A 16,166-nucleotide genomic window follows, 5' to 3' on the forward strand; every position below is an offset into this window, starting at 1 on the left:
CCCGCCGTGCTTGCCCGGTGGCCATGGTGTTGGGCTGCTGAGCACGAGGTCGCGGGATCGTATCCTGGCCACGTCGTCCGCACTTCGATGGGGGCGAAATGCGAAAACAACCGTGTAGTTAGATTTAGGTGCACGTTAAAGAACCCCAGGTGGTCGAAATATCCGGAGTCCTCCACTACGGCGTGCCTCATAATCAGAAAGTGGTTTTGGAACGTAAAACCCCATAATCTAATCTATCGCCCGCGAACAAAGAGTTTTCACAGAGAGGTGTTACTGCGGAAGAAGGAGGAGAGGGATAGAACATTTATTAACCGAAATCAAAAGATGCAAGTGACGAAAGCTTCTGCTCCTCCTTGCACCCGCGTCGGCTGCTGACACATGATGGGTTGGTTTAGAATATGCTAAAGAGCTTTTTACACTTACCTTTCTTATAGGGCAGATGATACATGGTGATTTGCTTGAAGTCCTGCTTACAACTGTGTCTCCGCCAACACAATCAGGCGCCATAGTTCATAAAACACTATGCATAGAGGTTTCAAGCACTGTCGAGCAAAATCTTACAATAAACGTTACGCAGACTTCTTGCCTTGGCTGCGTAAGTTTTTCAGCAGGGTACCATTGTCGAGTAATAAGCCAGGCATCAGACTCATCTTCTCCGAAAACCCGGCGCGGTAGCTTAGCGGCTATGGTGCTGCGCTGCCAAGCACGAGGTCGCGGGATCGAATCCGGGCGGTCGCATTTCGAAATGCGGAAACGCCCGTGCATGGCGAGTCGGGCGCACGCTACAGGACCGCAGGCGGTCGAAATTAATCTGGAAGCCCCTACTACGGCGTGCCTCTTAGTCAGACCATGGTTTTCGGGACGTAAAACCCCAGAATATTATTTTTAATGTGCTCCGAACTGTCGAACATACGCCGATTCTATAAATTTGCGATATTTGCAGTTAGTGTTTGGAAAACTAAACAAACTGTATGCCTAAATTTTCTTTAAGTTTACGATTTCCACTTTTTGCAACGTTTTCCAGGGCCTTCTGAAACATTTTGTTTCACAAGCACCGGTCATAAAATACATCCTTTATGTATTTGTATTAAACAAAGCTAATTGAGATGGTTCTGCCGTCACATAATTATAGCATTACCTCATTTCACATGCATAAGAAAAAAATTAACTTTGTGCCACAGGCAAAGCTTCCTTCATTCCTGGCCTCAAGGTCCTAACATGCAGCTCGAAAAGATCAAAGCCGGAAAGAGCAGGCAGCCCGTCTAAGGAATATAAGGGTGCTTTTATTGAGCACAATATTGGCATACACATATTGCTGTTCGGCGTTGCATAGGTCGTATATATGTCCAAGGGAGGAACCGCGAAAATTGTGGGAACAGAGCGACGTCCGCGTAGGGCGCGACCAGAGCGACAGCCACGAACAAGTGGCGACAATCTCGAGAAAAACCATTTCGACGCAAAGCACGGCGAACAGGCACATCGACGTGTTACGTAACGCTGCCGTGACGTCACTGAAAATATTGATTGGCCACACGCTCGGCTAACCATTCCAAACATTGCAGCCATAAATAAGCAGCACAGCTGGAGCATTTCACCTTCGCATCCGCTGACGTTTCAGACTTCATGGGTGCGATCTTGTACGCGTTCCAAATTAGAACGGAGGCGGTCCATTCTACCGAGCGGCACACGATTGGTCAATTTGAACCGTAACGGACGCCATGAAGTCAATTGTGACGTGATATCTGCGGCCAATCATTCCTTGTCGTCTCCTATCGGACGAACGCAATGGAACGGACCACCTATTTCGTGACGTACAGAACAGACCGCCTCCGTTCGATTTTGGAACGCGTACAAGATCGCACCCATGTCCGCACTGTCACATCATGCATTGGTTCTAAACTTCAGTTTCTTTAATTGATGTAAATTTTGCGACGAAGCTTAATTAGTGTGAAGCAACAATCCGTAGCTGGTTATGTCACCATCGGTTTCATATTCGCTGTTGCATTTTCAGGTTGTGTGCAGGAGAGCTTTTATTTGGTTATTTGGTGGTATCGTATCAATGCACGATATTGCAGCTCACTCATACTGTACGTTAGGTCGTTACACGCCAAGCACGTGGGTGCAGCTTTTTTTTTAATCAATGGAGACAAACCATGTCGGTGAGTGCGTAATAGTTAGCCAGTCGAAAAACGCAACAGAAAACACTTTTTTTTTTTGTAACGAGAGAACTCTTTTCTCTAAGGGCATAACACAGGCGTTCAGCTGTCGCCAAGGCAAGAGTTTATGTCGTATTAAGAAATACCTGCCATGAAATACATCGTACCGTCACAACAAGATCGCTTCTGTGGAAGCGGCCAGATTTTCAAGGTTTTTTCTGAGGTCGGCTTTCATAGATCTATTAGTTTGGGCAAAAAGAATCTTCTCTTCACGAAAAAAAAAATACACGACAGGCTCATCACCAGAATTTCTGTTGTACTCTGAACGTTCCTTTATGTCGGCTTCAAATAGCTGGGTGCAATCTTGTTAACGTCACGGTTAGAATGTAAGCATTGTAAAGGCAAAAATGCTTTTATGCATCTGTTAAGCTCGCATTGCAACACCTTATTGAAAATATTCGACCATGCCATCAAGATGCGACAGCAGAAAGCGCAATCCTGCACTGAAGCGTGTAGAGCAACAAGCATCTCTAACAACGCCACTGCTGTTTGTTTGTTTGTTTGTTTGTTTGTTTGTTTGTTTGTTTGTTTGTTTGTTTGTTTGTTTGTTTGTTTGTTTGTTTGTTTGTTTGTTTGTTTTTCCCAAGGGGGCGTGTGCAAAATCGTAAATATTAGCGGAGCTTTGCTTCCAGCACAACGTTCGCTAGGGAATTCAGCAATAGAAGTTCGCTCTCCTCAGCAGCAAACTACGAGCTCCACCGAAATTAAACCACGCCGAAACGTGTGAATAACGGTGCATATTGTGTCCTTTGTGGTTTACGACTCCACCAACGTGTGAGGACTTTAGCCATGGAACATCGAACGCAGTGCCGTATGCCAAAAAGTTACGGTTGGTCAGGAAAGCACATGTTCTTAGGCTAGGTTTTACGTGTACTCGAGTCTGTTGTCATATACACATTGGCACGCCATTTTCTTACTTATCCGCGCTTCTGTTGATTCGTGTCATCCTCTAGGAAGGTGCACATTTATAAAGAATGGTATGACGTGGCAGACTCAGGTAGCGATTCTTTACAACGAACGAATTCGGAAGTATTATGTATCCATCCTTCCTCGATTCTGTAATCGCCCAAAGTGCATCTTTCAGCATCTTTCTAACACTTCTCGGCATATACTGTCGCTTTCTAGACAGCGAACACACAAATACTGAAGGAACCGGGCAAGGAAGCAGCCTTACAGACTTACAAATATTTGATGTCCGTGATGGTCCGATATTGACTTCTAGCTTCCAACAAATTAGGACAGCCAATGCAAATTTAGAACATTCAATTCTAAGAAATATTGTGCAATATAATTATTTTGCTCTCATAAATGACACTGCATCAACGAAGAGACGATGCTTCAGGCGAAAAAGTATATTTCCCCACATTTTAAAGCATGTTCACCTGGAGCGCCTGCCAAACAATAAAGGAAGGTAATGAGCTCACACTTTAACCGCCGTCATAACGCAGTCGGCTGGTCTTTCGTGCCACTTAATTAACGGCAACTAGTAATGCCGTAATTTTTAACCTGTGTAGTTTAGACGGCATTATACTTTTTCCTTTTTCATACAATCAAATTCAGTTATGTTTTATATTTTTAGCCAGTAAAATGTGGTGTGATGCTTCCTTTGAGCCAATTTGAGCCAATCGAACATGCAATGTGGAGCACCGGGAAACCACCACTCCGCAAGCAAGCCACGCATACCAATTCCGATCAGAAGCTACAGGTACGGTCCATAATCACAGTGTTTATTATATCTCGGTATTTGTTTTCTTGGTGGTCCCTATCGCCCTGCCTAGCCAACCTTCCATCCATGAAGCGTATATTGTTTTCTAATGGTTTTCCTCTACGCTTCAGAAGTTTTACTGGTGCCTCACACAGAGAGGCCTGCAACCAGTCGTTTTGGTCTGGTGTGGCGGTATTTTGTCAACCCCAGTTAATTTCGTTTACAAAAGAAATGTTTCTCTAATTCTAACAACATCTTCTCCAATGGTCGCTGGGTACGTGGAAAAGCGTTCTTGTTCGCTATAGCTTGAGGACTGTGGCAACGCTTACAGCATCCCATGATCCTTTCCCAAACATAAAATATGGCACATCCAGCGCCAATTCCGGTGCCCCAACATCACGGTTCCCTGTCCTCACGAGCGCTCCTGAGTGCAGGGTGAAGACGAAGCCCTCGAACCTACTTTAAACAAAATCGTTCGCAGTAGTCAACACTGGACTGTGTTTTTAGTTGTCAGTAGTAATTCACATCACCCCAACCCTAACTTTATAGTCCACTTCGTTCTTAGATGCAACTTCCTTTCTTTCTGTACAATCTTCTTATTGAACATTTTTCAGGAGAAAAAAAAATCATCTCAGTAAAAACACGTAACTCAGCAGACCGACCGACTTTGTTGTGCTGCTTCTTTTGCTTGCGTCCATTTGATACTCCGAGAACCTCGTGTTCTAACCTAGGTGTAGAAGAAATGCGATGAACTCGTCACAGGTGATTGTTCGTGGCAGTTATACGGGACCCCCGAAACAGCAGCAAAATGCCAGGGCTCCTCTCAAAATAACTTCTGCAGTTAAAAAACACGCTGCCTACATTCTGGGTATGTATATAAGGTTCAACCTGGGTATATATATACTATTTCTGTGTACACCTTCACGTATGTAGATGAGTACATAATTATGTTTAACTACAGAGCTACTGAGTGAAGAAAGGAGCGGTGGTGAGTATGCAAAGTAGCGAAATATGCGGGGAGGCTCTGCAAGCGTCACTTGTATAGATGAGGCTCTGATGATTCGTCATTTAGGCGACATTCTGCTTGCGTGATTAAATACGATCTGGAAAGCGAGGGCTACTTGTTTGGGCACAGAACGATGCAATGAGGCCTCTGCGACGTGGCAAACGCTACGCTTAGTTTACAGCGCCCGGCGCTTGTACCTTGAAGCTCGTAGTGTTATTACGGTCACCATGCTGACGTTCTTTTCTTTGGCTTCCTCGTTTTCTTTTGATTCCTAAGCTCCATCTTCATTTGCTGTGAACTTCCTTATGCTTCCTGGAGGCAGTTGCTTGCGTCTTTCCGATTCCCTTGGTTGATTTATTCGTTTTCTTTCGATTACCATACTAATGTCAGCAATATTTCCTATCTCCTATCCAATTCTGTTCTCGGATCCAAATTCTTAACTTCCCGTGCTGTCTAATTCGTGCCTTACTGCCACTTTTATGCTTTCCGGAAGCCAAGTGTAGCACCAAGGACATCGCCGTGGCAATGAAGACACGAAAACCTGGCACACATATGCATTACTGCCCTGTCACGGATGCAGAGGGTCTGCCGAAATGAAACTGATAAATAACGCACATCGATTTTCAGGCTTCCAATGATAGATCGTATAACTGCCGTAAGGCCAGCCTGCAAGTGTCTATCGAGGTAACCACAGCATTCCATTAACAAGTAGGCAGTTTTGTATTTAATTGGATTCAATTGACTGCACTGAAATTTTATATCGTGCGCCTACAACTCCGCGTCACACTGTGTAATCGGGCCTCGCCATGCGTAATTCCCGACACTCGCGGCAATCTAAAGAAATGCGAATAAAACATACGTGTGGGTGGCTGCATTTTTGGGTAATACATTCTAATGTGACTTCTAACGACACTTCTTGCTAAGCACTCTTCCTCATTTCTCCCAAGTATTTTTCGACAGTTTCATTGTTTCGAGATTCTACAAGAGCTCGTTTTCCAACGTTTTCGAATTTCCTAGCAGAGGCATTTTGCACGTCGATACGCATTACGGTATCACGTTCTTAGAATCAAGCGTTCACTTTCCTTACTTTTTTTTTCATTTGTATTTTTTGCTACGGATGCAAAACCATATCTGCGTTGTTCGGTGCAAAAAACTGTCAATCACAAAACCTTAATACAGCTTTCACGGCCAAAATACGAACACTGTTGACCAAACTCATTTTTTCTAGAATGAGGCAGCCGTGCATCCATGCGAGAGAACTCGGCAGAGTGATAATCGCTGCGCACACACTTCCGTGGAGTGTACCAGTTGAAACTTTCGAACGACCATAAATTTACCGTTTACTCTAACCTTTCGTGCAATTTAGAAGCTAGACAACAGCCATTCGCACAAGCTTTCTTTGCAGTGGCTAACCTAATAAGCTGCTCGACAGGCTCCATCGACGGCAAAGGCGTCCACACATCTGTTTGCGTTCGGTTGACGGAAACGCAATTTGCGGCACCCCAATCCAATGCCTCCTCCGCCCGTTCTCGGTCAAACCTGGCAATCGCGCATTATTTCGTTTCACTCCCGCAAGGGCCGGCATCCGGTCTACTTTTATGGAAGGCCGTTTGTCAGAGAGATGAAGTTTCTTTCGACCGGTGGTACGCGGCAAATCCAATATCTCAATCCGGCGTTCGTTAGTTTTTCACACCAGAGGAAAGTCTGAAAAACATAAAGGACCTCGAACCCACTGGGCTGAAATTGTTTAAGCCTCGCGAGAGCCGTCTTTCCCAGTCGCCTTCCCGAGAGAGCAGTCAAAACCACGTTACCTGGTAACTGGGTCAAACGTTCGATATCCTGCAGCAAACGTTTACGTTCCGCGAAAAAAAAAATGAAAGGAAGAAAATACTCGGGAAGCCATGCTCGATCGCTTCGTTTAGAGGCACTTCGCGATGCCATGCTTGAAAAAAAAAATGGTTGCGTTGCTGAGGCACATTTCTCAAGCAAGCCTAAATCAGCAAAAAAACGACACATTTGACGCCGTAATATTTTTTGTTCAAAGAAAAGCCAATAATATCAGCTCAAGTTTGACGCATATTGTATCCGGTGAAAAAAAAAAGAAACGTTTTGTGGTATTTATAACATACTCAGAGGCTAGGAATAGGCATCCCACGTCTTACCATCCCGACTGCATCGCACCGCCCCTGCCCCCCCCCCCCCCAACGTATCCGAAACGATAGAAGCCGTGTTATGGAGCGACGCTCCTCAACAACGTGGACGCGCAATTTGTGCTACGCTGGTTACGCCGTCAAGCCGTACAGCCAGCTTTACCCCGAGGACTGCGAGTTAGAGGGAAAGGCAACCATGCCAAAGCAAAACTGGCGGCAGTGCCTACAGGGTCGTAAGTACAGAGTGTCATTCACGATGACAATGATGAGCTTTCCACATATTTGTCTAAACATCCGCATTTTGGCTTTGAACCCAATCCCGGTTTCCTAACTTCATCTAATCGCATCAATTTTGTATCGCTATGACAAGTCTTATTTAGCGTCGGATTTCTACAAGCTTATTAAGTTCTGAACGTCACGAATAAAGCAGCCCAAGAGTCGAAGAATATTCACCTACGTTGAGCGTTCATACGCAAATGCCATATAGATTTAGCACAACTCACACTCTAAAGGTGCCCCGGCGTATTTATGCCCTGTACATTACGACCTGAAGATAGTTGTGATATAAAGCACTCAGCTGTTTTTTAAAAAATGTGCGTCAGCACCCAACCGTCCTAGCGAAACTAGAGGAATAAATTAACCGTCACTATGCCTTTTAAACGAACCAGTTCCAAATCGAGGAAGAATTGACGTGTGATTCCCATGGTTGTTTACCGATTTCAGCGCCAAATTTCCCACTAGTGAACGCTGTACGAAACTCTGTGCCACTGGCGAGTCTGCCTTTCATTTGCATTCGGCGCGTGTTAAGTGACAGTGACACGAAATGTCTCACTACTTCGAGCATCGAACTAGCGACCCGCAGAATCATTGCATTCAAGGCGCGTGCAGCCAAGGTCCAAGATAAGCAGCGGTCCGTTTCCGGTTACGGTCGGTCTCGATCAAGCGCGTTCCCGTTCATGCGTCGCTGCTCAAGCAGGTAGAATTGCGAGCAGACCTTTCGTTTGCTAGGCCTTCCGCTGAAGGACACGGTACAATGATCGGCGAATCCCCTTACCACCCTACTTGCGTTAACTCTAAAGAATATTTGATATTGACACGTCAACGTTGGAACGTGGCTTCAGAAGGTAAACGGAGCAGAAAACGAAAGCCGACTGAAAACACACACACACACACACACACACACACACACACACACACACACACACACACACACACACACACACACACACGCACACGCACACGCACACGCACACGCACACGCACACACACACACACACACACACACGCACGCACGCACGCACGCACACATACACACACAAACACACACACCACGCAGTGCTGTGTCACTAGCCGTCCAAAGTGCCCACTTTGCCAACTTGTCCAATGCCGCACCTCAAGCCGTCAACCAACTAAGCGAGCGCTTGCACACATCTGTGGAACACGAACACTGTAGCCATCGGTTAACTGCTGCCGAAAGCGCAACGTTCCGCAGTCGGAAGGACCCACGACCCAAGGAATCGGACATTTATTCGTTGCGGACACCTAACGCTAAAGAGAAAGCCAGGCCAGATGTAGTCTGACCCCCACCAAGAAAAATGCAGTGGCTCGCTCGATTAAACGGGCCAGAAAAAACCGGAGCGTCTGTAGAGGTTAGAGAGGCATGTAACGTCTCTACCAGGACGTCTTAGTGTCTTCGCGAGGCATTGTGGTCAACGAGGTTCAGAGTGGGTTGTCGTAAAAACTATATTTTGCACACGCTAAGCTTGAACACGTCGAGGATTTGTCAAAGGCGGTAGCTTGTGCTTTGAGCAGAAACGGGAGACCCTGATGATGACTAGTAACTGCGGTTTCAAGGCGTTGCGGGCACCTAAAACACTGTGCCGAAGAACTAACAGTTTCACTCTTGGAAAAAAAACAGAGAAGGAGCCATGTGTAGTAACTGCTCTTTCAGAGTTTGTTTGTCTTTTGTTTTTTCACTTCCTGCGTCACTTCTACGATGTGGCACGCCACGTAACGGGAGACAATAATATAGTGCTTTTCAGTTTAAAGAGAACATGCCAAAACACTTTCTGCAAAACGGAATCAAAGAAGGTTTTGCTTGATAACTCATGACCGGATCGCGAAATGAACTCGCTGGAGAATAGTCACGTGGCAGCATTATGTCGACGCCCACGCTGCCTCCCAAGTGCACACATTATATGTCGTGGGCAAATGAATGCACGTCTTAGTGACGTAGTCACGACAAACGGCTCGCGAACGGAAACAGTAATATGCAAGCTTAGCACGCAGAACGAAGCAGGCCTACGAAAAGAAAAGCGGGCCTGCCAAGCAAAGCAAGAACTCAAAAGGTTTCCAACAAATTCACACATTCCAAGAGGCGTGGAAAACGGGCAACGAATGTCGCCACGCGTTGGTTTCTCCACACAAATTGATTTAAGTTATGGGCTTCACACCTACAAGACAGACACTCAGGAAAGGAAAACGTCGTTCCAACTACTGATGCCTGTCAGCATTGTAGGTAAACGGACAAGACACCGTGAAGCAGAGACAACGAAGTTGACAATGTTCGGGATCGCCAGCGATCCACAAGCCGAAAGACAATATCGCTTGTTGAACCACTGCGCACACGGACACACAAACACGCGATGCAATTCACTGCACTACACTGCGATCTTCGCAGAACAAAGACCAAAAAGAAATCAAAAGTTAGTTGTCCCGGAGGGACATGAGACGATTCACCCGAAACAACACTTGGGAGAATGTTCATCGAAGCAGTCAGTATTGAAGTCTCCTCGCAAACGTACAAAAAACACACCCGCACACACACATTTCACATATCACTGCCTTCTGCAGTGCTCGAAGTCGGCACACCTATCGGCACATTGCTCACGCAGTGAGCAAGCTCCGGATCTTCTTCAAGAAGCAGTCCCATTGTGGATCCATCAGTAATTATGTTTCGAGCCCGTTCAATTGAATTGATGCATGTGGCCAGAGCCTACCGCGGTGTTCCTCTACGCTATCACGCCAAAGCTAACAGGTCTGCACAGTGAAATAAACAAAGAGGTCTACGTTCGAAACGCAAGAAATTCTTCGGCGTAGAGCACGGTCGTCGGTGTAGAACACGGTCGTCGAGCGAGTTTTTCTATACTTATGCTTCCTGTTAGACGCGCCAGGTACAGTGCGTGTTAAATTAGCTACAGGCGCTTACTTAGCTCAAATTGACAAAAGCCCCGATATAATAACCCACAGAACATTACAGGTGTTTCCATGAAGCGACCGTCATATTGATCAGAAATCTTTTCTAAGCCTTACCTTAGAACCGCTTGTCATAAATAAATGAACTGTCCATGCTTTAGCCAACCTAATCTAGCAATTAGTAATCTAGTAGCGCACGTTAGCACCGTCTCTAATTAATTCAACAACGCATCATTATAACTGTCTGTAGGAAGAGGTGCGAAAGCGAGAAATTGAATTTTGAGATTCCGCGCCAATCAACATTACGTTCAGGTTTGCCACGATTGAAGTAAATTAGAAGTATCTTCTCTTCCAATAATTTATGCCGCAAGGATCTCGTACTGAGTTTTGTTCCCTTGGGCAATACTGCAACGTTCCAACTGTGCGAAAACCTCTTCCTCAGAAAGCTTTCGGCTACTTCACTGCCCGGCCAAGTGAAGCTACTCCACGAAAATAACTGCGCACGAGGACAGTAAATTCTAGAATCCCCTACGCCACGAATACTTGAGTTACCTACCACACGAGAGGCGGGAAACACGCGGACACTGCGCTTGCGCCAAGCGCAATTGCAAGCAAACCGAGCTCAACGCAGAATTACATTCAGTTAGCTCTGTTTCCTGAAGCGACTCGCAAGTGTAACACCCTTTTCCGGCAGCTTTCTACGGAAATGCCACGTCTCGATTATAGAAATCTGTCACTCGTCTTCCCACCGCACTGTACCTGCTTTGACGAAACAAACTATGAGTTAGCGGCAATTTCACACCACTCATTCAGATGGAACATGACTCGCCAAACAACTGATGAGGCACCCGTCAATGTTCACTCATTATTTGAGAATAATGAAACTACTATATATATGGCAAGTGCAAACTCTAATAACGCCTCGATAGAGTCTTAAGCCCTTCATACGTCAATTCTTGACAATGAGCGACGATGTAACAGCTGCACTCGCTGCGAGCGGGCGATGAACGGTTAGGTATCACACATGCTGGCAGTATTGCGTCTCTGGCACCGGAACGTTCAACAAAACACACTACTACCAAACGAAAACGAGAAATGTGTCAGTAGTATAGAATACTAATCGCGAGTAAACTTTAAAAAAATGAACAGGCAAGATCTTTGTCTCTAGATTCTCTAGTGTCTAGGCCCTCTAGGAGAAGCGCCCTCTTCCTCGAAACCAGCATTCGAATGTACTCGAGGTCGCCGTCGGCTATTCATTTTGGACGCAGTAGCAGTACTTCCTCAGCGTCTGGTGCTCGATGCAAGACGACTGACGGCCGTACTTGTTGATGCGGCTGACGTCGTCGAAGACCACGGGCCGCTGGTCCTCCCGCACGAGGAGCAGGCCCTCCAACATGGCGTCGCTGGGTCGCACGACCACCGTCACGCGCAGTCTGCGCACGCCCCCAGAACCACGGCGGACGTCGGTGGATGCGCGGCCCGCCGCGGTGGCGGGGTGCGAAGAGCTCGAGGACGGCGACGAGGAGGACGAGCTTCGGACGCTGCTGAACACCTCCCGCGCGTCCTGAATCCTGCGTATCGTGAGGCGAGCACAACGGGACGAAATGTTGCCCAGGCCCGCTTCGAGCAGGCTGTTGACCTTGTCGACGAGCGCCAGCGCCGCCTTCTCGACGATCTTGCTGGACAGCTCCACCGGCTCCTCGGCGTCGCACGAGCAGTACTGCTCCGGAACCCGGGCCAGGTCGCACGTTCGGCCAAGGGGGATCTCGCGAAACAGGCTGACGCCGAAGTCGGATTTGGGTTTGTCGGCGAAACGCCCGTCGCGGCCCAGAAACAGGATGTCCCTGAAGGTCTCGTAGGTGTCGTAAGGGGTCGTCAGTCGACCGGCGTTCGACTGCAGCGCACCGAGCAGAGATTTGGCCGTTGCGGACTCGGCGAGCGAATTGTCCGCCAAAGCGGAGTCCCGGGCGGGACTGCCGTGGCTGGTCGGCAAAGCCTGCTTGAGCCGTGACCACCTGGAAGGCGGTCTGACGGCGAAGAAAGGCAGCCGTTCCTCGAGCCTGCCCACGAAGGTCTCGCGGATCGAGTCGAACCTGTGCCCGTGGTCGGAGAGGAAGAAGAGGAACGTGTTGTCAAGATGGCCCCGATCCCGGAGCTCGGTAAGAAACTGCACGATGTCTTCGTCGGCCGCGGCTACCTGCTGCATGTACTCGTGGCTTATCTCGACGAGGAACGAGAAGGCGAAGTAGGGCTGCGAGCCGTTGTTGGCTTCGATGAACCGCCGGACGTAGTCAATCTGGAGCTTGTGCTTGGGAACGTTGCCGTAGCACAGGTTCGAGCTGCTCCTCATCAGGAACGAGCTCTCCATGGCGAGGCAGTAGGGACGAAAATAAAAATCGGTCGGCGGATCCCTGAAACCGCGCGCGAGGTAGTTGAAGACTCCATACTCGGGAAAGTCTTCGGCGAAGAGCGTCAGGTATCCGTCGCGTTTGAAGTCGTCCCAGATGAACTGGACGTCGTCGAAGGTTTCGCCCTTCGGGCCCGGATGCTTCAGCTGCGTGTAGGCCTCCATGCCGGTCAAGAGCGCGACCAGGTTGGGAAAGGTGTTGTCGCCGACCTTGTTCATTCCCCGAAAGACAACCGAGCCCAGAACGTCGGTGAGGAACGTGTAAGTCTTTGGCAGTAGTCGCATCATGGACAGCCTCGAGATCGAGTCGAGGCCAAACACTAGGACACTCGGACGATCCTGTGTGTCGGACGGGGGCGGCGGCGGCGACGCTGATTTGCCACCACGGCCGTCCCGCGGCGGTGATGACGTCATCGAAGTCCCCGGGTGCTCCTTCTTAGGAATGCGCAGCACTGCGTGGACGTTGGAGTAGATGGGTAGCTCGAAGTAGTTCCGGCACGAAACGTAGACCACGTCGTGCGCGAGGGGCGTGCCGTCGCGAGTGAACGGCACGGGGTCTTCGTATTTGACTCGGTCGTCTCCGTCCCGTTCGGCAGGGCTGTACGAGCAGCGCAGGGAACTGAGCTTGTACCCGGAGCTGTAGTTGAAACGCAGGTTTCCTCGGACGTCCACGAACGTCAGCCAGGGTTGCCGCACCTGGGCGTGAATAACCAAACTAGCCTTTAAAAAAACACTTCCGTAATATAATGCCGGAAATTGGCAAACACTGTGAACCTTCGGCAACTCTGCTAAGGTTAGGTTGTAAGCAATTATCCGCAGGGCACAAACCGAGACACAATGCACACTGTAGGAGGGACATAACAAAAAGTTTATCTTGATTCATTACAGACTTAAGTGCACGTTAAAGAACCGCATGTTGTCTATTTCCCGAATCGCCCACTATGCCGTGCCTCATAATCGGCTAGTGGTTTGGCACGTAAAATCCAATAATTCAACTTTCTAATAATTCTTGCTTCAGTTTTATGTCCACCCAAGAAGGTGCACTTACTGTGTGCGGCAGTTGTCATATGCGCAATTAAGGCCCTTAGGCACCACACGGCGACATTTATCTCTCTAAGTAATCATGATGATGATTAATAACAAGGCCCAACACTCCGTAAGAAATTATTGAGATTTCAGATATAATGAAAGGAGATTATGACCTTGCAAGAAAAATTTTAAAGCGAATAGATTTCTTTGGTCATTTTGGCCGTTTTCGCGGTTGGTGGTCGGTGGTCGAACTCGACAAGAAAAACGTTGGTTCGCTCGAGCTATTCTCTTACATTGACAATCATCGTCGATGAATACATATATGAGAGAGAGCATAAACTACTTAAATACGGAAGAGAGTAACTAAAACGAGACCAGATCCCCACGCTAATCCTCAAGTGAGCCCAATCGTAGATGACTCGGCAAACATTCCATCAGGTCGCTTCCGTCACTCGCACGTATATATTGTCCCCATGCCCACTTGTCGTCTCTGCCGTAACGTTCAAACAGGTCGCGCGGTTTGCGTCTGAAGCGCAGCCTCGCACGTTCCAGCCGTCACTCGACGCGGATGCCACACTCGCCTTGCAATGTATGGGCACGGTGCGCTTGAGGTGCGGCCACACGCTGGGGTGGAGCGGGTGCACCACGGGCAGCGAGCACAGCTGGCGGGCGTCGCGGGGCTCCCGCAGGGCCGGGTCGTACGTCCAGAACGGGTGGCGGGTCAGCTCCGCGGGCGGCGCTGAACCCGCGGACGAGTAGTCGCCGCCGGAGGGCCACGGCGGAGCGCCCAGGAGCGCGAGCGTCCCCACGGCGGCCAGCAGGAGCCAGCCGAGCAACTGGAGGTTCCGGCGTCGCCGCATGACCGGCAGGCTTGCGCCGGCAAGTCTCGACCTGCGACGTCCGGAACAGTAAGGCCATGTGGTAAGACACTCAGCCGCACGCCTATTCCTAGATGACCGCGAGCCCTCCACCGAGAGAGAGAAAGAGAGAGAAAGACAAAGGAAAGAGAGGCAGGTTAACCAGAGATATCTCCGGTTGGCTACCATGTACTGGGGGAGGGGTAAGGGGATGCGATAGGTGAGAGCCTCCAGACAGACCTGAAGGGGTATTCTGTAAGAGTCCACCTAGTGGACTGTCCATTTCGGCCGCTGCTGATTGACTAGGGCCGCTCGTCTCCTCCTCGCTCGTACAGCTGCATCGAATCAGCAGCGGCGGAAATGGACAGTCCATTAGGTGTACTCTTACAGAATACCCCTCCCCCCCCCCCCCCCCCCCGTTTAGTCTGCTGTTAAAGAAGCGTGAACGAGGTTCGCGCAGGCGAGCTGTGAGCTCGATCGCCTGTGTGGAGCTACCTTGCCTGTGTGACCATCTAAGCAGTTACCTTGTAATCTTTCGAAAGAAATTGCGTCTCCTTCTTTTTTCTAGTACGCCTGGACTCGTCCCTACCGACGAAAACAACGTACGGTTATCCGACCGCTTAGCCTTCGACATCCCTTATAACCCCCGTACCGTTGCGAGGTGGCGGAGCCTGTGGTGGTGGTGGTGGCCAAGCTAAAGGTATCTAATCTGTTACCATCAGTGAACGAAACTTGCCTTACGGACCGTCACCAGAGCAACGATTGTAAACAATAATTACGTGGCAAGCACAGAAGAAAAGATCTTCCCACGAGTGCCCGTATTTTTAGCAAACTGAAAGTTAAGAAAAACAACCGTGGAAAGAGCGAGAGCAGAGCCGACCCTCCGGGGAGGACGAAGGCGTCTCGCCCGTCGTCGAAAGTCGTCGAATTCGTGGCGCTGCGCTCGAAACCGCGACGCTGCGGGCGGGCACCGCTGTCGTGACAGGCGCCCGAACGTCCCCGCTCACTCCTCCAGCTTTCACCTACGCCCTCGCTTTTGGCACTCCCGGGCGCCGCTGAAAAGCCGCTGAGGTGACACTTTTCGCGTGCGCCGCGCCTTCGAAAGGCCGCTTATTTCGACTAAGGACGACACGCACGCACCGCACGGGCTCGGGGCCAGTGGTTGTCCGTCAACGAACACGAGTGCTCGTGTGCTCCTATCTAAATACATGTAAAAGGAGAATTCGTTTTTCTCGGCAACCACTGCACCAAATTTGACGGGGTTTGCTGCATTTAAAAGAAACACTTAAAATATAGTGACTGTTGGTTTCGAATTTTCGATTTAGGTTGTTTTTTTTGTAGAAAATTGGCAAAAATCGCTAATTTTCAGAAAACGAAACTATCACGTTTTGAACTCCGTAACCCAGCAAGAAAAAATGATATCGCTATTCTGTGAATTGTATCTGATAGCACATCTAAAGCGGACAAAATTGATTGTTGCACATGAACCTCAAAAAATGTGTCAATGCGTTATTACAACTTTTGCAGAACCCTCGTAAATAACGTAACAAATTCACGTAACATATAAAATGACATATCAAATTTGACCGCTTTGAATGTTC

At 48.6% G+C, this 16,166-nt stretch overlaps 1 protein-coding gene across 3 annotated transcripts in view; it reads right to left on the reverse strand.

Moving 5' to 3' along the window:
* Nucleotides 1-1,263: 1,263 nt before the first annotated feature.
* Nucleotides 1,264-16,166, reverse strand: part of LOC135898663 (uncharacterized) — a 264,427-nt gene continuing 249,524 nt past the window's right edge. For all 3 annotated transcript variants that reach the window (XM_065427740.1, XM_065427739.2, XM_065427741.1), the window contains 2 exons: nt 14,290-14,599; nt 1,264-13,375 (listed from right to left, as the gene is read on the reverse strand). In XM_065427740.1, coding sequence (XP_065283812.1) covers nt 11,522-13,375; nt 14,290-14,568 — 2,133 coding nt within the window. In that variant the 5' untranslated portion in view covers nt 14,569-14,599 and the 3' untranslated portion in view covers nt 1,264-11,521. The remainder of the gene's footprint in view (nt 13,376-14,289; nt 14,600-16,166) is intronic.

The sequence above is a fragment of the Dermacentor albipictus genome, chromosome 8, assembly GCF_038994185.2.
Source record: "Dermacentor albipictus isolate Rhodes 1998 colony chromosome 8, USDA_Dalb.pri_finalv2, whole genome shotgun sequence".
In the NCBI taxonomy this organism is placed as follows: Eukaryota; Metazoa; Arthropoda; class Arachnida; order Ixodida; family Ixodidae; genus Dermacentor; species Dermacentor albipictus.